The following is a 25,401-nucleotide window of genomic DNA, read 5'->3' as shown; positions in this document are numbered from 1 at the left end:
GCTCACCGATGGTGAGCAATGAGATGGCTGCCTGGGTTAGCCCAGGGAGGGGAAGAAGCTCAGAAAGGCCACGTGTGTTCTTGCCTGCTCCCCGAGTTGTTCCTTAGCCCCACTGGCACCAAACAGCTCTCGTGCAGGCAGGGCTCTGCCTCCAGTTTGGCTCCTGAGAGCAGGCGGGGGCTCTGTTCAGAGGTGGGGGCAGTTCTGGTTGACGGCTGCTGTAGGAACTTGTTTTGCTTTCGTGGTAGCTTGCAGGCAAGGCCGGGTGCTGTTACGGCACGCACACGGTGAGCAGAAGCGGTGGCCCTGTGCCAGGCCCAGCCTGTCTTGCTTTTACCAAGCTGCAGGGTGGCTTCAGGTTGCGGCACAGGGCTCCTCTGCTCCAGGCCTTCTGCCCACGCATCCATCAAGTGGTGGAGGGTAGGTGGATGGGACCATGAGATCATCTAGCTGAGCTGTTGTGCAACGTGAGCCAGAGAATTCACCCACGTCCCCTTCCTGAGTCCAGCAAATTGCCTGAGCTAAAGATGTCTTTCAGGAAGAAACCCCGTCTTGATCTGACAACACTGAAAGCATTAGCTGGTGGCAGTTGAACTGTCCAAGCCCTTCTGATGGTGGTTCCTCACCCTCAGAAATAAATCCATTGCTCTTTCCTGATGGGAATGTACCTAACCTCATCTTCTGTCTTCCACTGCTGCTGCTCTGCCTTCCTCTGCTGGGTTAAACTCTGTGCGTTAAAACATTTTATTCTTCAAAAGTGCTTGTGTACCAGGGTAAACTCACTTCTTGGTCCTTTTTAATGGCGAAAAGAAACTGCAGCTTCTGTCTCTTATTCAGGAAGAGGTTTTGCTTTTCTGTGAGCCCCGGTGTTCACCCTTCCCATGTTTTTAGCAGCCCCGGAGGTGCCAGTGTCATGCTGCCTGGAACACCTCCCTGATCTGCCAGTCACGGAGCCAAAACTTGCATTAGCCTGTTTGCCAGCACTTTGCTTTGGAGGCATACACGAGTCCCAAGTGCGCACTGGGGCATCCTGATGCCTTGCACTCAGCCTTACTGATATCTCATCCCCTGAATGCTGCTTGCTTTCCTTCTGCCTCACCCTGCAGCGTTCTTTTTAGTCCTCTCTAAATACATCTTTGAACGAGTGCAGTTTACCAGTGATGTGGATTGCTGCATCCCCAGCTTGCCTCTTTCACGCTGCTTCATCAGTCCAACAGCCACAGCTACTGAGCAGCAGTTGTTTCACATCTACATCCGGATCCTTTCAAAAAGTTCAAATTAGTGTTTGGTGGAACTGCTTTACTTCTGAATCTGGTCCATTTGGGGCTTTCTTCCTCTGCGCTCTTAACTCTACTGTAAGTGCTGCACCATTCAGAGCCCGCCTTGGGCTGCTGACCAAGAATTCTCACAAATAGCCCTGTTATAAATCTTCCTGGGTCATTAGCGAACTATAAAGTACATAATTATCTTCCTGTGATGACAGTACATGACCCTGCTTCTTTACAATTATCTAGTAGGAGCAGTTATTGAAGGCTTCCACTTTGTCTGCTTTATTAATTTTTAACTCTGTCTATTAATGGGCCTCTGCTACTGTTGGACTTTCTCCCATTACTACTTTTTTTAATTTGCTAGAATTTTTTCCTATAGTTGAAGAAACTTTGCATGTAGCATGGTTACTCTTGGATGTTTCTTTTATGTCTTCTCCTTCTATTACCCCTTTTCTCCTTGTCTTCATCAACCACTGGCTATGTTTGATGATGTTCACTTTACCTTTTACATTTTAACTTATGTCTTTGCTTCATTCTGGTGTCAGTGAACCTTTTAACCCAAGTGCTTGCTGTAGCACTGGGGCTTTCTGGCTCCCTAATAATATTCTTAAAGAACTCTGTGCTTTTATTCACTATTATTTCCCCCCCACCTAGATTTTTTTTTTTTTCCTCTGACTGTTTTACTTATATTTTTGTGGGGAAGTTTCTGTTGTGGAAACATCGGATATATCTATAACCGCTTGGGGCCATGCTCTGTTGCCCACATTAAATGTATTGAGGTCATAATTTCTGGCCTTGGAAAACCACCAATTTCTGTTCCAGTGACTGATCTTTATCTGTCATAATGAAGGCTAAGCCAAGACTGAGTGGCTTTTGTATTAGGGAGTTACAAGTTTTAGAAACCCTAATGACACGCTATTGCCAGGGTCAAGAAAGTAACCACATCAGTGAGTATCCACAGACTCCCTATGAAATGACGTCCCTGTCTGAAATGGCACACGTAAGGGCTGTGTCATTACCCAGGAGGGCAGTGGTAACTGGGATGTAAAGGAGGTGGGTGGAAATGCCTCAGCAAGGGTGAACATCTTGCAAATGAAGATGAACACAGGACCAGGGCTAGGTTTCTGGATACCACTAATGATTGCCCCATGGAGAACCTCATCTGGGAACTCATGCGAGGGACAAAGCTGCTCTTGCTGCATTCCAGGGCTGGTTCCTTATGTTGCTTTCAAAGAAAGAGTAGCAATGATCTTTAGATTCAGAATCCTCTTGGGAGCAACAAAAGCCAAGGAAGACCACTGTTTCCTGGTATTAGCTTAAAACCTTAAAAAAACCCTACATAACTGTGGAGAAGTTTGACAAGAGGCACCACTTTTTAATGCTTTTATAGACTGGCACAGCCTTTGCCAGTAGCAGGGAAGGCATTTAAGAACCTAGAATTGGAGGTTTGGAGCAAATTCACACCACTTATTGGAAAAAGACCATGAGGAAATAGTCATTGGCTAAAAATCAGGATAAAGCAAGTTATTACAAGCATAAGAGCATCCTTCAGAAAGCCAAAGCTGCCTTCAAATGAGGTGGACTTTGGCTGGGCGATTCATTTTGAGATCTGTCTTGACTTGAAACGTTGGTAAAAGAGGCTTTGGCAACAGACCAAGAGGGCAACCGGCAGAGCTCATCCATGAGGAGTGGTGAGTCTTGCTTAGAGCTGCTTTGGTACTTGAAAGCTGGAAGGAGACTAATATGTCAGCAATTTTAATAGTAAGCACTTTTTACACATTGAGGAGAGGCTGGGGAAAAGAAGACACAAAAAAATTAACCCTACAAAAGGACCTTTCAGTTCTGAATGACTGGAAGAGAAAACGTAGATGGAATTCAGCATCGCCAGGTGTAGAGTGGTGAATGTGAAGTGAAAACGTGATTAAAAATCAGTGGGCTGCAAGCTGAGCATAACCCTTAGAGACAAGATTGCAAGGGTGGGGTTGCTGGGACCTGTCTATGCACCCTTCTGAGAAAAGAGCCACAGTATTTCAGGTGTGACCTCCCCAGGGCCAAGTAGAGGTGTAACACCTCCCCTTGATCTGCTGAGCACATCCTCCTACCATCACCCACCTCGTAGTTGTAGTGAGAGCCCTCACTTGTCCCCTGTTCAAGCTGGTATCCTCCATAACCCCTTTAATGGTGCCCAGACCATTGTTTCCCAGCCAGGACTGACATTTGGAGTCATTCTACCCCAGACGCAGAATTTTCTCCTTGCTGAATATGATCAGGTTTTTTGTCCCAGTCCTCAAGTTTTTCAGGGTGCCTCTAGCACATCAGACAAAGGCCCTCGTTTAGTGTTATCTTCAGATTTGGTAAGGGTACGCTGTGCCCCATCATCCCTCACTGACGGAGAAGACAACAAGGTGGGCTCCGATGTTTTCTCCTGGGCTTCTCCACTTGCGCCTTGCGACCAGCAAGTTCCTGAGGATCTTCAACTGTAATTCTTACAAAAGGGTTATCCTTGAACTGTCATCCTATTGTATTCTTTTGGAAAATACCAGCTTGATGCCTAGTCAAAGGAACAAATTACACAACAGCAATTATGAGGAAAGGAAAACAGAACAAAACCAAAACCACATTATGCCTTTGTGCAAATCTGCCACGTGCTTGTGGTTTGGATGCTGCGTACGCTTCTGATTCCACCTCTCCAAAGAAAATCTGGGAGAACCGGCAAGGCTCAGGGAGGGATGGCAAAGGGGACAAAGATGTGACAGTTCCTGTATGAGAAACTGCATGGGCTGGGGCCATTCCCATTTGAAAGACTATCATAAAGGTCTCAAATCATGGCTAGCTGGAAGAAGTGACTGGAGAGCAGCATCTTGCTGTCTCACCCAGCAGAAAGAGGGGGTTGTAGAGAATAAATATCAAATAAAGCGAGTAGGATCCAAGCTCAAATCCGAATTCCTCCCGCCGCACACAACTGAGCTGTGAAATGTTGCTCCAGTACATGTTCAATGCTAAAGGCTTACACAGTTTCAGGGGACACTGAGCAAGAAATCCACTGAGGACCACTAAATACATAAAAAGGACATCTGGCTTGTGCAGTCCCTGAGCCACGTGTAGCCAAGGGCTGGGAAAGTACTTGCGGGTGGGAGTAGGACATCAGAGACATTTGTTGTGATGAAATCCCTCCCAAAGATGTGCTTTTAGGCAGGATCAAAGCCAGGGCACTGGCCTGCCCAGAGGCATTATGCACTGAGACATCAGCATGTGTCCTCCATAACAACAGAAGCTGATTGCACTTGCTAGTGGGTATTTACAGACTAATTTATCCCGTTCCCGTTTGAGCTGATGGTCTCCTGCCATCCCTCTCTGGCTTTGGTAATCCCAGCTAGCAATCTGCTTGTAGTTGTGCCTTACTTCTCCATCTCTAGGGCTGCGATGGAGGTCACCCTGTGTTTCCTTTGCCCATGGTGGCCTTTTGAGCAGGCTGCCACCCCAAAGACCTGCAGTCACAGCACGGCTTGTTCCTCTGGGCTCTGCAGTGCTGGTGCTGCCAGAGTTTGCATCTGCTTTTACTTACTAATAGCTTCTAGTAGAGGAAAAAGTAGGTAGATTGGGGGTTTTCCCTATATTTGGTAAATCTGCTCAAGTTTCTTTCTCCAAGCACTGAATTTTAGCCTGTGGTTTGAACTCTGATACCCTTCCCTCATAGTGTTGAATGCTTTTGTGAGCCTCTCACTGACAGTGGGTCCTTCTGCTAGTGAGAACCGTCCATCCCGTTTGTGCCCCCTTGCTTTCCCTGCCTGTCCGTGGGGACCAGTGCCCCACACAGCCCTGACTGTGTTTCCTGGCTGCTGCTGGGTTTGCTCCCACCTGGGCTCTTCATAGTGAAAAAGCCCACAGGCAAGATGGCACGTACAGCGAGGACGTGTGTGTGCTTGGGCTGAACCTGGCTGGGGAACACGGGCGGCTCTGCCTGAGCCTGCCGAGGGCAGAGCCAGCCCCAGCTCCATGCAGAAGCCTCTCAGGAGTGGGATTTACTAGGTACCTTGTTCCTCCGGTGCAGGCAGACAGGCACGGCCACGTGAGGCGGGGGATGACCATGCTGGCTCCGGGCAGCTGCTGCCACAGTGGTATCAGGAGCAATTAGTGCTGAGCTGACTGTGGGCCTCTGCAGATCTGAGCGGGAGGGATGCTGAGCTGCAGGGCAGCACTCCTGTGCACATGGACAGCAGCGAGCACGCAGGGCTCTTCCCTGGTTAATTCAGGCTGGCGTTGCAAAAAAGTGCTTGGAGGCCCGACAGGCGAGATCGCTGCTCAGAATAGTCCTTGCACCCTGGCTCCCAGTGCCCTGCCATCTCTGCTTACTGTAAGACTCAAGCCAACACTTACCAAGCCCAGGACCTGTCTCCCAGCCTGCCCTCGCCCCGCACCCACGGCCGCTCCGGGACCAGGCCACTGACGCTGTCGCTGTCTGGTTTCAGAGCCATGTCCCTCCACCTTGCTGCAGCGGCACATGGCAGACCTGCTCCGCAGCGACCGCGACCTGGCCCCCAGCTTCCTCAACAGTGTCCTTAACCAGCTGAACTGGGCTTTCTCCGAGTTCATCGGCATGATTCAGGAGGTGAGTGTGCCACCCGGCGCTGCGGCGTCTGGCACTTGATGAGTGCCCATGTCCTACATGCAGCGAGGTTCAAGACACGACTCTCGGGGCTGGGCGTCTAGTGGTTCCCTGGCATGCATGGGAGCTGAGCTGGGCTGGGGGTCACAGCCCTCCTTTTGGGAAGGGGCACCTTGTTAAGCTGTCTCCATTGCTTGGCAGATCCAACAGGCAGCAGAGCGCTTGGAGAGGAACTTCGTGGACAGCCGCCAGCTGAAAGTGTGCGCGACCTGCTTTGACCTATCAGTAAGCTTGCTCAGGGTGCTGGAAATGACCGTTACGCTGGCGCCGGAGATCTTTCTCGACTGGAATCGCCCGTCATCAGAGCTGCTCCTTCGGAGGCTTGCCCAGGTATCGTCCTTTAGTGGGGTGTGAAGAAGCATCCTCTGAAGGGGCGTGGGGGCCCCTCTGCCCTCTTTCCAGATGTGCTGTGAAGTGGGGGCTCCTGCTGCAAATGCTGTAGTACTTAAAGCTGCTACAGCAAACCCAGCTGCTGCAGAACAAGTGGTGCTCCCTAAAATCTCTACCTGTCAACTGCTCCCCTCCTTTGCAAATAGTCTGGCCACAGCTGCTTTCTACCTCTACTGGGAGGGAGGATGATGGCTACTTAAATCTTCCTTCAGAGGGACTATAGCCAGTTTCTTCCAGTCAGTAAATGCTGAATTCTCCTGTGACAAGCAGTGCCATGAAATCTGGAGAGGAGGTGTAGTACACCTGAGCAAAGAGCTGTGGAGAGTATAACTGGCTTCACAGGGAACATGCCCCAATGTTTGGGCAGGTGTCTTGGTCCTTTATCCCTCAGTCCTAGAATATGGTACCAAATGTCTCCACTTCCCTGATGAGGTGACTGGAACAGCCCTGTTCCAACCCACAACACCCCTTAGGCTCCAGTAAATTAGTTTCTGTTCTAAAACATGAGCAACTCTGGAAAGCCCTGAGGACAGGCTGCTCTTGTACGAGCCAGCCTGGTGGGGAGCAGTCATATATACCTTACCTATACCACAAGGGTTGGGTTGATCCAAGGGTTGAGGCTTGGGGCTATGAGCAGATGAGTCAAAGCAAGACATAGTGGGGTCTAGTACAGCAATCGTGAGGGAAGTTCTCAGCCTGGGATCCTGGCATTTCTGTCAGGATCACTGTGCAAGGAGGAAAGTGAGGGACCCTTAGCAGGTGCTTTAGGCAAGCTGGGGAACAGGCAGCAGAGAGCAGGGTGCTACAGCAATCCCCTCGCATCCTGGTGCTGCTATGAAGCCATGCCCCACTGCTGAACGTGCCCACAGAGGGGTGCAGTGTTCTGCTCTTCACGCATGAGGGTGACGGGAAGAGGAATGCTGCATCTGAGAGACAGTGCTCAGCTTGCAGTGGTTGTGTCAAACCTGCTCATCCCGCTGGGAGTTTGGGTGAGAGCTAAATGCGGCTAATTAAGTGTCTTTACAGTTGATTCCTTTTGTGCTGGTCATAGGCAGAAATCCTTGCCTGTGGTGATGCTCTGTCAAGCAGAGCAGCAGACTGTTCTCTGTGCTCATCCCGTGCTCCAGGGCTGGTAGGTCTGTCCTGCTGCCAGCTCCAGGCAGGGCAGGACCTGGACTGTGCTTCACCCCACTGACACTGCTGTTGCCCACAGCTGCCAGCCTGCTCTTCCTAGGCTGTGGCTGTCCCAGGGACGGTAGCTGCTGCTTGCCAAGAGCTTTTATCCACAGAAGTAGCTTGGCTTCTGTAGGTGGGATTCAGATTTAGGTGGAAGATGCTGAGATTCAGGTGTCTTGGCCTCAGACTGACTCTTCCCTGGGAGGTTTGGGTCTGGTACAACCACTGTGGTGTGGTGCCACCTCTTTCTGTGCCACAGCCAAGCTAGGTCTGTGCTGTGAGCCTCCCTCTGTGCATCCACCAGCTCCCAGGGACCGAGCCCAAACTATAAGGACATGCTGCCCCAAAGTATGCTCTTCGGATGCTGCTCACAGGAAGGCCCATCCAGAAAATACAAACCCACTCTGCTTTTCCCTACACAGCTCTTGAACCAGGTGCTGAACCGTGTGACAGCTGAAAGGAACTTGTTTGACAGAGTGGTCAACCTCCGTCTGCCGGGTGAGTCCATGTATTAATTCTTTGTCCCTCTCCGTTGAAAACATGCTGGAGGCATGCCCTTGGGAAGCGATGGGTGGCTTGTACTGAAGGTTGATGCAGGGGCACATGGGATCAGACTTCTAGCCTGACACATCCCTGGCTGGGAAGCCAGTCTGGTCTCGGAGACTGGCACAGAAATGCTGTCTTCAGAAGACATGTAAATCCTCCAGGTGGATTTGAGCATTGGTGCTCTTCCTAGGCCCTTAGCCTCTGTCTGCCCAACAGCTCTGGTTCCCTCCAGGATCCCTGTCCTCATGAGGCAGCTGATGCATAAGGTCTGGCTGTCTGCTGTGGAAGTGGCAGCCGTGTTGTGCTTGGGTGGGGAGGTGTCTTGCTAGACACTGAGCTGACACAGGTTAGGTGGGAGCTGTTTGAAAGGCTCAAAGCCCTGGACAGATTGCAGTTTAGGTAGCAGGCTTGTTTGCTGTGCTCTGCATCGAGTAAAGTGTGCACTGAATTGCTGGGGGAAGCCGTTCTCAGCAACATCAACTGTCTTCCTTGTGGAGGTGACTGTGGGCAACTGAGTTGGGCCTGTTAGCAGAGACTGGCTCCAGGTGCTGTGTTATGGACATCTGATATTTCCCGTACAGCAGCTGGATTTCCATGCCTGCTTAGGAGGGGACAGACCACCTTCTCCTCTTGAGGTTTGGAAGAGGCAGGGGAGCTCCATCATGAGAGCAGTGCCTAAGTCTGGGGTTTGCATTAGTGGGGAAGACTCCTCTGTCCTTCATGAAACCCATGGCCCCACCGGAGAACCCAAGTCATTGTGCCTACCTTCTGGACTGCTCTGCCACCAAGTCTGGAAGTAGCAGTGCAGCCCTGCTCTGCCCGTCATGAGGTGGCAGTGGCTCTATCTTTCTCTTTTGCTTCCATAGGGCTGGAGAGCGTGGACCATTATCCAATCCTTGTGGCCGTGACGGGGATACTGGTCCGGCTGCTTGTGGACACTGATGTTCAGGGGTGAGTGGCTTTTGACTTCCAAAGCATGGAGTCACTGCATGTGACATTGCTTTGGGTGCTGCAGTAGTCAGTGCCATGGGTGGTGTTGCAGGAGTGATGCGGGTGCGTGGGGACCAAAGCGAAGTGAGGTAGATGTGCATGGAGCAGGCAGAAGCTGAAGAGCCACATGTCCCTGCAGCAGCTGCATCCCAGTGCTACTGCTGGGTGCAAAACTCCTTCCTGTGGTGCTGGAAAGCCCTCGTTAGAGGTGGCTATGAGGTGCTGTACCGACAGCATATGTGCACCTTCCTCCTTGGAATGGGGTCTGGCATTCCAGGACAGCTGCTTTCAGAGGTTGTGAGTGCCACATGTAAAAGAGCTGTGCTGATGTGGTGATGCAGGCGAAGCGCTGCAGCACACAGCGATGGGTGGAAAGGAGTTCATTAAAGCTCCTTCACTCTGAACCCATCTCAGGAAGGCATCAAAATGTGTGCACAGCTCTCTGGCTTCCCAGACATGTGTCACAAGGGTGAGACAAATCCTGTCCAGGCACTTAGGTGATGCTGATTTTCAGAGAAGCAAATCTTGTCTTTATGGTAACCAGAGAGACAGCACTGGTGGTGGCTGAGCAAAGCCACAGCTGACCTGGTCATTTATGTGTGTCTGTGCCTGATTGTACTGAGTCCTGCAAATAGGCTTATTCTGATACCCTCTGCAGCCCTGCCTTTGCTCTCTCCCAGTGTCATTCATGGGTGTCTTGCCTGGCCACTGTACCCTGTAGGGTGCTGTTGGAGATGGGGCTCTTCTGTCCGCACTGCACATCCTGCTTGTTTTCACGTTTGGAGAACATGATAGTCTCTGGCTTTGCAGAGAGCAGAGCCCCATCTGGCCAAGCGGCTCAGCCCTGCAGCCAGTCTTTCAGCTTCTTTTCTCAAGGACTCAAAGATGTACACAAATATATCTAATTATATCCTGCCTCCCATGGCTGTTGCACCAGTCGCACAGCCCCGAGTGTGACAGTGCCAAGAGCTTAGCACAAGGTCATTGATCAGTGGCCTTTTGGGACTGTGAACAGGGGTGGATTTTGCTCACGCCCAGAATCCTGCTCTGTGGAAAGGGCAAACATCATGAATTTGATGCCACAACTAGACATTTCTTCCTGGAGGGAAGCAGGGAGGTGACAAAGCAGTTCCCTGCATGCCAGGCAGGCTGAGAAGTCCTTCCCTGGCTCCCTGTCCCTTGAACATCTGTCTCGGGCCAGGTCACTTGTAGACTCAAAGAGGGGAAGGGATAAAGCTCTTTCTCTGGCCCTCAGTTTAGCAAACGCCAAAGAGCACTGGCAAGATGGTAGTGTGATGACAATCACATCCTTCCTAGCCTGCAGGGAGTCCTGGGGAGTAAAAAAGCTTCCAAACTGTGTCTCCTTTACCTGAAAAGCCAGCTGTGCTTGAGGTTAGTGAAACCCGGGCAGCCAGTGTCAAAGGGGCTGTACATAACCAAGCGGCACTGTCCCCTGATGCCAACAGCATCCTCCATGCCTTGGCCAGCAGCGGGCTGCGCGGTCACAAACCAGAGGTGCCGTACCCTGTGGTGTGTGGTGGGGAAGCTGCCAATCTCTGACTGATCTTCAGGGGCTTTGTAGTCACGTCCTTGGGCACTGGAAAGCAGAAAAAAATGCAAAACGGGGGAATGATGCGAGAAAAGCATCATGTCCTTATGGTGGACCTAGCTGAGCAGGAAAAGCGCAAGGTGGTAACAGGAGGAAGCCCAGGAAAAAATGTCTATAAAACAGAATGCTTCTATGTGACTTTGCAAAACCCTGCACTAAATCTGAGATTTGATACGTCACTGATTTATAAAAGGCAAGCAAACGTTTCAGGGGAGACATTGAGGTCAATCAAGACAAAAGAACCGAGGCTGGTGGCTTGGAGACCTTCTACCACTACCCAAGCAGAGGGGATGGGCAGCCTGATGGTAGAGATCAGCATGGCCGCAGGCAGAGTACCTCACATGGAAGGGAAAACTGAGCCACCCACTCTCTTTGCAGCACTCTGAACTGAGGACAGGGGTGGGAGTGTTGTACCCCACTTACAGAGTGGTTCTGTTCTGTGCAAGCACATTGAAAAACAGCAAGCAGGGACGGGATGGAGAAAAACAGCAGGTATGAGAGGAAATGCAGAGGCTTTTCTTCTGCCTTTGCGTTCCTCGAGGGTTCAGTCCTGGTTTGATCCTGTGTGCAAGTCTCTTGGCACCATCGCTACAGGGTGCTGAAGACTGGGAGGTGCAGCTGGGGTGAGCAGAGCCCCATGAGGGTCTCCTCCCACAGTCACCCAAAAAACAGGGAGGTGGTGCAGGTCAACAACAGCTGGCCTGGAGCAGGGTGATGAGAAGCATCTGTCTCCAGGCACATGAGTAAGAGGATGGTCCGTGGAATGGAAAAGGAGAATTTAAACCTTCTTTGGGTCTGTACACTCCCATGGGAGATGATTGCCATGGGTTGTGTTACTGCAAGGAGTAACTGAAGAGATTTAAAGGATCCCATATGTAACTAGGCTTTCCAGAGCAGACCTGTTTATATGAACTCAAGAGGTGACAGCTTTCCTTTTTCCTTTTTCCCTTCCTCTCAGTGCAGTGAGCAGGACAGCTTTTTTCCTTCCTCGGAAGCACTCTGCTGGAAGCAGGTAGAAATCTCTTCCAGGTGCCATCTGGTAACTCCCAGACTGCCAGAAACCATTAACAGAGAGAGATTATCCAACCCACATTTGCACGTAGGAAGTTCTTTGTGGGAATTACCGGGGACACTAGCTGTTACCCTGACTGGTTCCCTGCAAGGAGGCTCTGTCCCAGAGGATGAGGACAGGGGATAGGACCTCGGGTGACTTCCTTGGCTTTGCTGTGTTTTTCCTGGTTGCCTCTAACCCAGCGAGCCAACGCTGTGCTAGGCACTTGGTTGGAAGGTACTGCAAGCTTTGCCCTGGGACAGAGAGGACAGGTTCATCCGGGAGTGGAGGAGTGAAGTCCTGTTTATGGGGCCAAAACATTCCAGTGGGGAAGGGTGGGAGTAAGGAGAGCCAGGGCCCTGCCGACTCATCCAGCCACGTTATCAGGATGCAGTTGGATGCCTCAGCTGCTCCTCACCCAGCACAGGACGCTCAGCCAGGCATCAAGTCCTCTTGCTACGGACTCCTGGCATCAAACAGAGCCATTAAGCACAAGAAAAGGGAACATTGCCCAGGCTGGGATGTGATGAGACAGTTGATACATCGTACATCTTAGTCCCTGGATGGAGCGGGCTGTGCTTTTGAGAGAGAAGAAATGCATTTCCTTGTCAGGTCTGGCAGGACGGCTGGTGCTGCTCGTGGTGAACCAAAGCTTCGGTGCCCACCTCGTCCGGGCTTACTGATCTTTGTAGCAGGGCCTGGGAATTTCATGGCTTGGCTCCCTCGCTGGATGTAATGAACTTTGCAAACGGGCAGAGGAGAATTAGTGCAGGGCAGAGGTGGGGAGCTGCTAGCTCAAGCTGGGGTCCCTCAGCAGAGGGTCTTTTAGTTCCCAGCAGAGCAGCTGCCTGTCCCTCGAGGGCTTGCCAGGAGGGAGCTAAACCTTGTCCGCAGGTGAGAGCGGGGCAGCCTGGCACTGGAGCAGGCAACAGCTCCTTGGTTTAAAACTATTTTGGCCTCTGCAGTGTTGTTGTGGGACTGCTCGGGCCTCTAGACGTGCTGCCCCTTCCCAGCCGTCGGGTCTGACAGCGGTTGGGCAGCACCTTCATTGCAGGGAGGCTCAGTGCCTGGCAGGGCTGAGGAGACAGGGATGCCCGTGTGCTGCCTGTTTGCCAGGCCCTAATGTCTCAGCCTTGGTTTTGTGGGGAGGAGAGGGAAAGCAGGATCTGGCAGGCTGAGCCAGGAGTTGGGCTGCATCTTTGGGTCCGTGCCAGAGACCCTGGCTGCCTTCAGCTGGTATCATCCCCCCGTCTGTCTGCTAAATAATTGAGCAGATTTTCTATTAAGCCTCCTTTGGAGTGAGCTAATGGAGCAGTGTTGGCCAGAGCTTGTGTAAGGATCCTGGCAAGAGAGGGCGGCAGGGGAAGGGGTGAGGCCCAAAGGTGAGGCTGTTGGTCCCCTGCGTGCGAGGGCATGTTGTAATTAGGACTGGGCAGATAGGTTGGAACAGGCTTTGTGGAAAGTGAGCGGCCATCCCAGAGCAGAGGTGACCTGTGTTGTGCCAGGGTTTGGCCACCAGTCTGCTCCACAGGCTTGCCCCATGCACACCATCCCCTCAGAGGCAGGGGGAGTGAGGCTGGGCAGTGTGTTCCCCAGCCCTGCCCGTGGCTGATGCTCTCAGTGTGAGTCTGGAGGGTTAGGGCACGCGCAAGGAGCCAGCGAACTTGCCTGCAGTGCAACTGTACAAGAAAAGACCTAAGCAGCCTTCAAGGTGCATCTCCCAGGGACTTCTGCCTGAAAGATGGAGAAGACAGAGGGAAGAGCACTGTAGTCACCAGGAACACGGTGGTACCAGCCAGCAGAGCACAGGACGGGGATCCTGGGCCAGAAACAACCATGCTGTGCCAGTGGGATGCTGAGCATGTGCCAGTGGGATGCTGAGCATGAGCCAGTGGGACCTGCCAGGAGGAGCAGCACTGGGCTGACGTGATGCTGGGGTAATTCTGGGGGATCTCCACACTCCTCTCCTTCGCACAGTACAGATGGGTGCAGAGGGACTGACTGGCAGGAGGGAGGAGACGGAGAGATTCCCTGGGCAGAAGTAACATGTTGGTGAGCCGGAAAGTGAGGAGGCACGAGACCAGGTGGGGAAGGCAGACTAAGCAAACTCTGTTCAATTGCTAGATGGTGTTGGGGTCACCTCCACTGGAAAAGTCACAGAAGATCCCAGTCTGCAGCTTCCTAAACTCAGCCTGGCCACCCACCTGCATGCTCGAGCACTGCTGGGACCCTGGGGATTTGGCTGGTCCCCGCTGGACATGGTAGTTCTCTGCAGTCTAATTACTGATCGCTTAAACTCTAATGCTCCTTCAGCACATATTGATGAGAGCGCTGTGGTGGAAGGAGGTGCAGGAATAGACATTTCATGGACCACTTAGTCTAAAGGAGTCCTTGTTACCTTGCTCTAAAAACTCAGAAAATGGGTGGTACTCAAGTCTTGCAGTGCGTAACATATCAGGCTGAGTGTGAGCCAGAGCACAGAGGAGTAACTAGGTCAGACCTAGGTTTCATGGTTTAAAAAGGAGTCTGACCTTACCGATCTTCGAGTTTTTACAAGCTGCTAGCTCCAAACACTGTGTCCTGAGCAGTAGGACTGCCAAGGCTGGATCTCCTGACCCCCTGGGGCTGTTGGGCACTTGCTGGGAGGCAGGAGCAGGTGTTGTGCTGGCCAGCAACCAGGCTTCGCTGCTTCGAGCTCTTTGGAAAACTGTGAGCATCATAAGGAAAGGATCCAGGTCCAACCATGTACATCGTGTGTCCAGCCCCAGCAGCAGAAGGACAGGAAGGGACTGGCATTCAGCGTGCCCACGTTGTCCTGGCCGAGATGTGAAGTGCCAGGGGAGACAGGAGTCAGCGTTGGAGGCTGGTCCCCAAAGCTAGTCCTTATCCCCACGTGCGCAGGCACAGGTCTTTGCGTGCCGGGGACGCTGTGCTTTGTGCTGACCCATTACTTTACCCTGTGGAGTCAAGGAGCAGGAGGCGGGTTTGGCAGCAAGCCGGGGCTGTAATGGTGCAGCGAGGCTGCTGAGTATTCCTCGGGGACCATCCATTATGTTTCCCAACTCCTGGCTGTCAGGGAGGCTGTGCTCCCGGCTATGTTTTTCCTTGCTGAGATGATTTGCCTTTCAGGCTGCTTAATGAACTGCTCCGACAGTTCAAACTGCCTTGCCTTGCTTGTTGGAGCAGCAATGTGGTGTGGGGTCCTTTCGGAGCATCAGAAAGGTGTGAAACGCAGCAGCAGGATTTTCCTGGGTAAAGGCAGCGGGGAGCCCTTGGGGGCAGCATTGATACAAACCTCAGATATGCTGTCCCCGGTGTAGTGGGTCTTAGCCTTTCTGCAGGGATAGGAGAATTGCAGCCAGCCTAGAAGAGCTCTCCTGGGCTTCTCCAGGCTGGTGTGCTCCCAGAGAGGCCCTCAGGAGCTTCTCTTACACTCCAGTTGGCCTGAGCTTTCCCCGAGCTTCAGTCATTAGCCTCTGCTGAGGATGCAGGTTTGCAGGAGCGCTAATGCCTGGGAGGCTGATGTTGGCACCGGACAGAGGGAAGGTTTGCAAGGAGACCTACAAGGATGGCAACAGAAGAGCAGCGGGTGGGTAAACACCCACTCCAAGTGCTGGAGCCCGGAGCAGCACTTCACTTTTCCTTTTGGAGGAAGACGCAACGCTTAGATGCGGCGTGTCCTCCAGCACGGGCTCAGCACCGTCTTGGCAGGCATGGGCCACGCTCGGGGCAGTGCCCTCGTTGGGTTTGGACCTGGGCCCTCTCAGCTGGGTCTCTTCTCTTTCCCAGATGTTCCCAGGGCAAATTCAAACCATCCTTCCCATGGGATCCCTGCCTGGGTGCAAAGCCAGGGGATGGCATCACCTCAGCTCCACCCTCAAGGAGCAGGGTGCCACTCACCTATCCGTCCAACACCGAAGCACCTCATCAGCCCCCTGACAGCACCCCAGCATGACCAGCTCAGCATCCCGGGCTCATCAGGAGCGCTGCACTAACGCGAGGCGACAGGGCCGGCAGCGGCAGGCGCGTGAGGAGCGAGGGCGCAGGCCGGCGGGGCCTGTCGCTCCGCATCCCGTCGCCTTCACCAGCCACCGAGCAGCAGCCGCAGGGTGCGCGGCAGCGGGGCACGTATCGCATGAAGCTGTGCGCAAGGTCGGTGTCAGGAGGGGTGCTGCGAGGCTGTGGTTGTCTCAGGATAGCTGCTCTCCCAAATGCTCTCCCCTCTTTGGATGGGTGGGGGGGTTCTGAAAAGTGCTTTGGGCATGGTTGACTTTTTGCTGGGAAAAAAGCTGCTTGTTTCCCAGCTGAAAAAGTTGAAAGGATGGGTGCTAGTGCTGTCCCAATGCCGCAGGGACCTTCCCCTTCCACCAGTCGCAGGGCTGCCAGCAGCTCTTGGGGCCATGCACGGCCATGGGGGGCTGCGGGTTGGGGGGCAGGTCTGCGAAGGGTCCTGGTCCCCGTTTGTGGTGCCCAGGTCGTGTCTGAGCTGTGCTCCTGCCGGCAGGGTGGCCTCAGCATCCCCTGTACTGCAGGTGACAGCCACGTGCGCCTGCTGCGAGCGGGGTGATGGTGGCTGGCAGGTGAGGGGACACCCTTATCCCTCTGTGGGATCAGGCAGGCGTTATGAGGGGGCAGAGCCCCTCTCTGTGCCGGGGTGATGCAAGGGCTGGGTGCTGGAGAAAGCAGCGCAGCTATCCAGTGAGGTAGGGGCTGTGTCTGCAGAGGGGACCGGGACTCAGCCAAAGACAGGACCAACCCGATCCCAAGGGGGTCTCCCCAACGTGCCTCTACCCTGCATCTAAATCCTGCTCGTCCCTTTTGGGGACTGGATGTGCCCTTGTGTCAGTTGGTGCTGCTCCCTCCCCAGCTCCCAGGCATCACTTTGGAGACCTGCCCTCCCAGGAACAAGCCACTGGATGCTCCTCTCATACAAGCCCCAGGCCACCAGCTCTGTCTCGGCACATTTAAGCCCCTCGCCAAGGCCACCATAACACTGTTTGATGGGAACAGAGGCTGCGAGGCCAGTGCAAATCGCCTGGCTCTGTGTGCCAGGCTAGTGGGAATTTGGGGCTCCCCCAGACTCCCAGTGCTGCACCCATGGGCTGCAGGGTGGTTGCACGTTGCTGCCCTGCAAGGGCAAGAAGACACTCAGCCCAGCATGAGCTTAAAAAAATAGGCATTTTTTTTATTCCAATGTAACTAGAGAATTACGACCCAAGAGAGGAGAGGATTACTCACATTTATCGATAGGCTTATTAGATTACTGCCTACATAGCTGTGCTTTAGCAGCGCATTTGTCCGCCTCAAGGAGAAGCAGCGAAGGAGGGTGGTGCATCTGAGACCTCATCGTCCTTGGTGGCACGGGGAGCTCTGAGCAATGCGGGCCGGGGCGCTGTATCACATCACCTAATCCTGCCTTGACTATTTACAGCTTCTCAGGAAGCAAAAGCTTGTAATGTTTGCTGGGCTGCATGGCTGGTCAGGCACCAAGCTCCATCCCTCCTGCGTAGCCGTGTTTGGGGAGGGAGCACGTACACCCCCCCCCCACCCGCCCTTGCAACAAGATCACACTCTGCCTGCTCCCAACCATGGCATGCTGATGGGGACTGGCATGGACTGGGAGAGGATGGTGGCATCGCCATCCCCGGGGGCCCTGGCAAGAGCGAGGAGAGTGCCCCACTTGGCACGGCTATTCCTTGGCGTGGGGGTCTGCGGCGGTGGTGCTAGATTGGGTCTCGCATGCCCTGGGACATGGCAGATCACCATCCCCAGTGTCACTGTTAGGGAATTTGGCTGCCCAAATGAAGTGGGGGTTTCTCAGGCGTGCCGGGTTCATCAGCGGTACCCTTCTGCTAACGAGGCTGTTGCCAGTGGTTTACGCAAGGACCTCTTGCCAGGCACCAACGTGCCCCAGCCCAACACCCACCAGGAGCTCATGGCTGACGCAGTTGTGGGTGATGCCGATCCCCCTCATGGGTCACGGTCAAGCCGAGAATTCAGGGTGCCCCATAATCCTGCTGCTTCTAGCAGTGATGGAGGAGAACAGCTCTCGGGAGGCCCTGGCTCTGCTCCCAGCTCTGCCTCGCTACGACACAATGGGGGTGTCCGAAAAGACGGAGCTGATGGACTCCGAGTCTGACTTGAGCTGCAGGACCTTGGGATGCTTGGGGTCGGGGAAGTCCTCGCCGAGGGCCAGGCGGATCTTGCCGTTCTGCGTCTCCCTGACGGGCTCGAGGAAGACCACGTGCTTGTTGGCGCTGACCTTGCGATTTGGCCCGTCGGTGGCGGGGGGAGTGGTACTGAGGATGGAGGACTGGGCGCTGCACTCCTGCGGAGGGCTGAGAGGAGCCGGCTTCTTGCAGCAGCTCAGGCAACGGCAGGGCGTGAGGTACAAGTACATGAGCACGAGCAGCAGGCTCACAATGCACCCCAGCAGGGTCGTGAGGCCAGTGCTGAAGGTCTCCCCGTCCGGCTTGGGGTAGTGGACCGTCACGTTGACTTCGCACAGCCTGCTGAAATTGTGGGGGCTGTTGATGGCCAAGCCCACGTAGACCCCTGAGTGCCAGGGCTTGGCGGCCGCGATCTTCAGGCTGCCGTTGCGGTAGACCTCCAAGGAGCGGTTGCTGTTCCCCGGGTGTTTGATGGGCTCGTGGTGAGGGGAGATCCACATGTAGGTGGTGGCCGCGGCTGGCAGGCTGGCGTTGCAGGCGAGCAGGAGGGTCTGGCCCACCATCACGGGGAAGGGCACGGGGTGCGTGTCTTCGGGGCCTGCCGAGCAGTTCTTGAACATGTGGCTGTATTTGAGGAACTTGATCAGGGACCGGGGCACGTTGTCAGACACCTTGCAGGTGTGTTCCTCAAAGAAATCCTTCACGGAGCTGAAACCTCGCTGCTTCCAGCGCTGGAGCATCAGGTAGAGCGGGCAGCTGCACCGGATAGGGTTGTTGTGCAGGTACAAGCCGTTCCTGATGTGTTCGGGCAGAGCTGCCAGCTCTTCCACGGGGATGCTGCTCAGGCTGTTGGAGGAGAGGTCCAGCGTGCGGAGGCTGTAGTTTCCCAGCCCCTGCACCGAGTGGAAGGGGAAGGTGGTCAGGTTGTTCCAGCTCAGGTAGACTTTCCGCAGGCCGCTTAGTTTGGTGAAAGCGTTTTCATCCACTCGCGTGATGCGGTTGTTGTAGAGCAGCAGCTCCTCCAAGCTCACCAGCGCGTCGAAGTAGTGCGTCTCGACAGCGTGCAGGTGGTTGGAGGACATGTCGAGGTGCCGCAGGTAGGAGGCATTGTGGAAAGCCTGCGGAGAAAGGTCCTTAATCTGGTTGTGGCTGATGTGGAGGGCCTCGAGGTGCGGGAGGGCGGCCAGCCAGCGGTCGTGGAGCTGGGTGAGGGCGTTGTGGCTGAGGTCCAGCGTGGTGGCGGTGGGCGGCAGTGCCCGGGGCACGCGCTGCAGCGTCTGCCGGCTGCAGCTTAGCAGGTCGGAGGTGCAGATGCAGGCGGCGGGGCAGCTGCGGGGCAGCGAGGCGGCGTGGGGAGCGCGGCCGTGGGCGCACAGCTGGAGCAGCAGCAGCACCTTCGCCACCCGTGGCCAGAGCGGGTCTGCAGGCACCCGCTGGGACATGGTGCCGGGCAGGAGCCTCGGGGCAGCCCGGCAGCACAGCCGGGCTCGACAAAACACAAGAGAAAAAGTGTCGCGGTCCTCCCCGGTCTCCCCCTGTGCTGTCTTTTGGGGCGGGGGGGGCTCTACAAAGCATCTGCAGACACCCCTTCGCACCCTACAAAGGAGAATCCCGATTCCAGCCGTGGGGCTTGAGGAGAGTTAAAGGACAGCATCACCCTGCCCAGCTCTGCCGCATCTCACGCGAGGCTGCCGCGTACCTGTGCTCTGGCCGGCCGTGGGCTGTCCGGCACCCGGTCGCAGGGAGGCGGATGGGAGCCGGTGTCCGGCATCAGGGGGCTGAGACGCTCCAGCGTTTCGGGGCTGTGTTTCGGGCTCGGCGAACGCCTCGCTGCCTCCCGGAGCCGTGCATTCCTGGAGCGTGAAGTGTCTCACGGCTCGGCGCTGCCGCGACACATCCCCACGCTCCACTCCCTGGTGAGCCCCGTCCGGCGTCCGGCTCCCTCCTGGCGAGCATCTCCTGGAGAGCCGGGCTCGCTGCGGGAATGCGGTCCCACTTCTGCCTCTATTTACGCGCTGGCGGTGTGCGGCGTGTGGGCCGGACGGGATCCCATTGGTCCCGGCGTGGGGAGTGGTGGCCACGGTGGTGGCCGTGGCCGTGGCCCTCCCTAGCCGTCCTGCGAGTGGGCAGGGCGATGCGCGGCTGGCACCGGCCCTGCGTGGTCGTTTGTCCCCAGGGGTGCTCAGGGCCACTTCGCCGACCCTCCGGCCTTACCGGTGCGCAACCGCCATCCCTCCCGCTGGAGAACGGCAACCTTGACCGGCTGTAATCCGTAAGGCAGCCACGCCGGCTGCTCCGCGACTGCCCAGCCGCTGGGAGGATGCTGGAATAAACCCGCCCCGCTGTCACCTCTGCGAGCCCCTCGTGTCCAATCCTGCACCCGGGCTGGGAGCGGGGATGGCGGTCGTCACCCCCCCCCTCGCTGCTTAGCACCCAGACCTAGTCCTTCCTGCTGCGCTCATCCTCACCACCCCCTGCATGAGCTGGCAGGGACCCCCCAGCACCTCCAGCCGTGGGGGGAGCAGGGCTGGCTGAGCCGGCGGGGTCCCCACGGCAGAGGGGGGGTGCTGCCGGCGGGGAGGGGGTGGCCACAGGGTGAAGGACGCGCAGGAATGTCATTACCCAGAGCCCGGGCGCCTTAGTGAGAAGCGGAAAGCTGGGCTGGGGAATTGGTTTCCATTAGGGCAGCAAAAAGCTAATTTGGCGGCTGCGGCTGCTGCCGCGCATCAAGGGCCCGTTAACCCCCTGTGCCCCGGCCCAGGCTCAGCCTGCGCCGCTGGGCTTCTCCTCCCTCGGCCCCGCTTGCCTCCTGCCGCTGGGGTGATGGTGGTTGCCCCAGGGCCGGCCACGGAGCCAGCTCTGCTCCTTGCCAAGGGCCGTGAACAGGCCACAGCCCCGATGCCTGATGGAGATGCTCGCTAAGGTGCCCTTTATCTGTCCTGGCTGTTAGCGCTGATGCTTGAAGCCAAGGAGAGAGTGCTCCCTCCTGCCTTGTGGGTGCACCCGCTTGCCCTGGGGGCACCTTGAACCGTCCCCTTGGTGCAGGGGGGGGGCCGTACCCCTGGGCATGAGGCCGCTGCGTGGTATCTCTCCTTTTACCCTTGCAGAGCTGTGAAATGAGGGTAGCGCTGGCTGCTTCAGCCGCCCTGCAGCTCCCCGGGCTCAGCTGGGCACCGGTGCACGAGGGCTGCAGCCTCAGCAAGTGCTAATGCACCGTATCGATCCCCGGAGCCTCTGAGCGGGGTGGGGGTGGCGGAAGAGGAGGCGGGTTGCTACCCTTTGGCTGCATTTCAGCATGTTTGCCCCCCAGCTCCACGCTGCCAGGAGCGGAGGGACCACCGGCTGGGGACGCAGCCAGGTGGCCCTGTGACCGCGGGGTGGGTTGTACGAGGTCAGAGGCTTGACCGTGTCCCTTTGCAGGGCCGAGCGTGCGACGGCGGTGCTGCTGGCGGACCCCTGCTTCCAGCTGCGCTCCATCCAGTACCTGCTGGGCCACGCCGAGCCCTCAGCCCTGGCAGCTGCCGCCCCGGCCACAGACAAGCGCCATTTCTCTCTGCACACCTGTAAGTGTCGGCACTGCGCTGGGAGCTGGGCTGTGCTCGCCACCTGGCCACGGCTGGGATGGGGGGGGACAGGGCTGCTGGCGTCTGTGTCCCCTGCAACATGTCCCAGCCCCCTTAGCCTTGGGGACAAGGGGCCATGGGTCCCCCCCGCTGTCCCCCAGTGGTGGCACTTGGGATGGAGCTGTGTCCAGTGCCTGCTTTTGGCAGCGGTTTTTTTCCCTTTGCGGTGCCCAACGTCCAGCTCGCTGCCCCCAGCATGGGGATCCCTGTCCCCAGCACCAGGCTCCCTGTCCTAGCTGGTCCCCAAGGGCAGCTGCGGCCCCCAGTGCATTACCCAGCAGCCTCAGGGCAGCCCGAGGGTCATTCATCCCACGCACACCTGGTTTTCCCCCCACAGACACCGAGTACATCAGTGCGGAGGAGCTGGCAAAGGTGGACAAGATGCTGAACCACCTGAGCGAGGAGTCCAAACAGGCAGCTGCCACCACTCTGGTGAGTCCCCCCAGCCCGGTCCCCATGCTCGGCAGCAGCCCCAGCTCCCCGGCACAGCTGTCCTGGGACATGGGGTTTTTGCTGCCACCACTAACGGCCTGGTACCCCCACACAGCCCACCAGCGAGGAAGACCTGTGCCCCATCTGCTACGCACATCCCATCTCGGCCATCTTCAGACCCTGCTCCCACAAATCGTGCAAGTGAGTAGCTCGTATGCATGACCCCCAACAGGGCTACTGGTGCTGGGGGGAGCTCATGCTCTTTCCTCCTCTGTCCCAGAGCCTGCATCAACCAGCACCTGATGAACAACAAGGACTGCTTCTTCTGCAAGGCCACCATCACGGGGGTGGACGACTTCACCAAGCCAGCCAGCTCGTAGCACCCAGCCCCGCACCACGGGCTCCCCCAGCTGAGCAGGATGGGCCCCCCCGCCACACACTGGCTTCTCCCCAGCTGTTTGCCCCGCCCAGGGCTGCGGGACCCTCGCCCATAGAGCCAGGACCCAGCACAGGGCTGCAGCGTGGGGCAGGGGGCTGCAGGGAGGGAGAGGCTGGTGGCGAGGGGGGAGGCCCAATGCCAGGCTCTGGGGCCAGCGTCCCCCTCACCCAGCGCCTGGGCCGCAGCAGCCTCTCTGCCCCACAGGCCATTCTCAGGGAGGGAAGCCCGAGGCCTCAGCTCTGCGGCAGCACTGGGAACATGTGGCAGCACTGGGGCCGCGGCAGGGGGGCCGGGCTGGGCATTCGGGCTGTTAACTTGCCCCTGGCTGGGGGCTGACTTCATGAAATGCAGCATTAAATTATTCTTCCTTATGTGGTGCCATGAGACACGGGGAGGGGAGGCCAGGCCAGCCCTGGCGAGCGACCCAGCACTTGGGCCATGCTCAGATGACGCTCAGCAGTAGATGGAAATATAAATATTTAATCCAAGCAGAGCCAGGAGTGCAGGGCCCACCAGGGGCTGCTACATGATGATGCGCGGCTCTGGCACGGACTCGGCAATGGACTTGTGCGGCAGCACGTTGGCCCCGTTGAGGTAGAGCTCGTCGTTGACGATGACATCCTCGCCCAGCACTGTCACGTTCTCCATGCGCACCTGCCCCAGAGAGGCCCTATCATGCCTGCCCTGGCTCAGGGCTCAGTGCCACGCTCCTGCTCCTATCCCTCCATCCCTTCGGCCGCAGCCTGAGGAGGTGGGAGGGCAAGAGCTGAGCCCCAATTCCCCTGCGAGGGCACCCACGTGCTCACCCACTGCCCCACGGAGCAGCTCCACCCCACGATGCAGGACTCCAGCCAGGAGTGGGAGCGGATGCGGGCCCCCTTCAGCACAGTGCAGCGTTTGATGCGCACCCCGTCCTCCACCACCACGCCGGCCCCGATCGTCACGTTGGGGCCGATGACGCAGTTTGCCCCGATCTTGGCGCTGGGGTCCTGGAAGGAAGAGGGGCTGCGCCGGGGCCGGGAGGGCAGCCAGAGCTCTCGGCACGGCCCGCGCCGCTCGGCCAGCGCGGGGACAAGAGGGCACAGCTTGAGGACGGCAGCGAGGACAGCGCTGGGAGGATGCAGAGAGCCCGTGACGCGTGCCCGGGGCCGGCGTGCTGGGGGCTGGCACTTACCACCAGCACATTCCCCACGACGCCAGGCCCCGAATGCAGCTTCTCGGGGTGCTGAGCCCGCAGCGCCTGCAGGTACATGCACATGCCCGTAAGGAAGTCCTTTGGCTGCCCGATGTCCATCCAGAAGCCTGCAGGGACAGAGCTGCAGTGACAGCCCCCACCGCGGGGGTGGCAGTGCAGGCAAGACCCCCCCCCCATGCTGCCTGCACCGTGTGCGGGGCCTTACCCTGCAACTCCATCGCGTAGAGCTGCCCGTCCTGCGCCATGGCTGGGAAGATCTCCTTCTCGATGGAGGTGGGGCGCAGCTGCGGGGACGGGGCACGGGGCTGAGCCAGGGGCCCGGACCCCCAGCCCGGCCCAGCCCAGCCCCCCGGCCCGTACCTGGATGCGTTGCAGGATGCCGGGGCTGAAGATGTAGAGCCCGGCGTTGATCTTGTTGGACACGAAGACGCGCGGTTTCTCCACGAAGCGGCAGATGCGGCCGGTGTCGGCCTCGCTCACCACCACGCCGTACTTGGCTGGCTCCTCCACGCGGGTCACCACCAGCGAGCCCTCGCCGCCGTGCTGCCGGTGGAAACGGGCCAGCGCCGCGAAGGGGAACTCGCAGATCACGTCGCTGTTGAGGACAAAGAAGGGCTCCCCGCCCTCGGCCAGCAGGTCCCGCGCCAGCGCCAGCGGCCCCGCTGCCCGGCCGTGAGTGACGCCGCAGGGATGGGGTGAGCCCAGGGCACGGGTCCTCCTGGACCCACCCGTGTCCGTCCCAGCGTCCCTGCCCCCCCCAAGCCCCCAGTCTTCCTGGATCCTCACCCGGCCCCACCGTCCCCGGTCCTTCCTTTGCCTGTCCTGATGTCCCCTGTCCCCCTCACCCTGCCCATGCCCATCCTGGCATACCTCTCCTCCCGGTGTCCCTGGTCCCCCCCCCCACTCCTGCCCATCCACACCCACCCACCCTGCTGCCCACGCTGTCCCCCTCCCAGCGTCCCCCAGCCCTACCCATCCCCACCCACCCTCCTACCCACGCTGTCCCCCTCCCAGCGTCCCCATCCCGGTGTGTGACCCCCCCCCGCCGCCATCCCCGGCCCTCCTCCGTGTCCCGCCTGCCCCCCCCCCCGCCCCCTACCTGTGCCCAGCGGCTCCTTCTCGTGGGACAGGGAGATGCGGATGCCGAGCTGCGGGCACAGGGTGAGCGGCAGGCGGGGGGGAAGCGGGGGTGCAGGGGTATGGGGGGGGGGGGGGGGGTCCTTACCCGCTGCTCCTGCTCCCTCATGGCAGCCTCCAGCGCCTCCGACATGTAGCTCACCGCCAGCACCACATGGCTGACCCCCGCCTGCGGGAGCGCGGGTCAGCCGGCGGCGGGGGGCGACACACACCCCCCCCACCCCCCTCCCCGCCCCCCGCTCCCTCCCCACCTGCCGCAGCGCCTCCAGCTGGTGCAGCAGCAGCGCCTTGTTGCAGAACTCCACCAGCGGCTTCGGCCGGCTCAGGGTCAGCGGCCGCAGCCGCGTCCCGAAGCCGCCCACCAGGATCAGCGCCCGCATCCCCCCCCCCGCGCCGCCCCGCGCCCGCACCGACACGTCAGCGCCGCGCGCGCCTTCCGCGTCACCGACGGCCGCCACGCCCCCCCTTCTCCACACCCCGCCCCGGGTCCTAGCGTCCGCCGCCGCGCTGCACCGGGACGCTGGGGAAAAAGCAAAGCGCCGAGCGGGGGCAGCCGCCGCGCTGCGAGGGGGGGGGGGGGGACGGGACACGGGGGGGTCCCCGCTCGCCTCCCGCCCCGCCGCGGGAGCTGCAAGGCGGGGTCGTTGCTGCGGACCACCGCAGCCTGCCCGGGACCCTGCCCCGGGGCCGGCAGGGCTGAACCCCACGG

The 25,401-nt window shown here is 57.7% G+C and overlaps 3 protein-coding genes across 4 annotated transcripts in view; 1 reads left to right on the top strand and 2 right to left on the bottom strand.

Moving 5' to 3' along the window:
• The window catches only part of RNF123 (ring finger protein 123), a 52,537-nt gene extending 29,806 nt beyond the window's left edge, over positions 1 to 22,731 (top strand). The window contains exons 32-39 of the mRNA XM_075052957.1: positions 5,738 to 5,877; positions 6,076 to 6,264; positions 7,923 to 7,998; positions 8,913 to 8,997; positions 21,287 to 21,429; positions 21,827 to 21,921; positions 22,037 to 22,122; positions 22,202 to 22,731. Coding sequence (XP_074909058.1) covers positions 5,738 to 5,877; positions 6,076 to 6,264; positions 7,923 to 7,998; positions 8,913 to 8,997; positions 21,287 to 21,429; positions 21,827 to 21,921; positions 22,037 to 22,122; positions 22,202 to 22,301 — 914 coding nt within the window. The 3' untranslated portion in view covers positions 22,302 to 22,731. The remainder of the gene's footprint in view (positions 1 to 5,737; positions 5,878 to 6,075; positions 6,265 to 7,922; positions 7,999 to 8,912; positions 8,998 to 21,286; positions 21,430 to 21,826; positions 21,922 to 22,036; positions 22,123 to 22,201) is intronic.
• AMIGO3 (adhesion molecule with Ig like domain 3) lies at positions 17,530 to 21,275 on the bottom strand. 2 transcript variants are annotated; one of them, XM_075052959.1, is made up of 2 exons: positions 19,566 to 21,275; positions 17,530 to 18,984 (listed from the first exon to the last, which is right to left on the bottom strand). In XM_075052959.1, exons 1-2 carry the CDS (start codon positions 19,635 to 19,637, stop codon positions 17,782 to 17,784), a joined length of 1,275 nt encoding a protein of 424 aa, XP_074909060.1. In that variant the 5' UTR covers positions 19,638 to 21,275; the 3' UTR covers positions 17,530 to 17,781. The 2 variants fall into 2 exon arrangements, with proteins under 2 accessions (XP_074909060.1, XP_074909059.1); XM_075052958.1 differs by having other exon boundaries at positions 17,530 to 19,662.
• An 89-nt stretch (positions 22,732 to 22,820) lies between the features above and the next one.
• Positions 22,821 to 25,117, bottom strand: GMPPB (GDP-mannose pyrophosphorylase B). The gene is made up of 8 exons (XM_075052967.1): positions 24,944 to 25,117; positions 24,781 to 24,861; positions 24,655 to 24,703; positions 23,916 to 24,217; positions 23,761 to 23,839; positions 23,535 to 23,662; positions 23,167 to 23,349; positions 22,821 to 23,014 (listed from the first exon to the last, which is right to left on the bottom strand). The coding sequence occupies exons 1-8, from the start codon at positions 25,070 to 25,072 to the stop codon at positions 22,883 to 22,885; spliced, it is 1,083 nt and encodes a 360-aa protein (XP_074909068.1). The 5' UTR covers positions 25,073 to 25,117; the 3' UTR covers positions 22,821 to 22,882.
• Positions 25,118 to 25,401: the final 284 nt, after the last annotated feature.

Source organism: Buteo buteo, chromosome 21 (genome assembly GCF_964188355.1).
Source record: "Buteo buteo chromosome 21, bButBut1.hap1.1, whole genome shotgun sequence".
In the NCBI taxonomy this organism is placed as follows: Eukaryota; Metazoa; Chordata; class Aves; order Accipitriformes; family Accipitridae; genus Buteo; species Buteo buteo.
The sequence above is the reverse complement of the archived record's forward strand: the minus strand, read 5'-3'. Positions and strand labels throughout refer to the sequence as shown.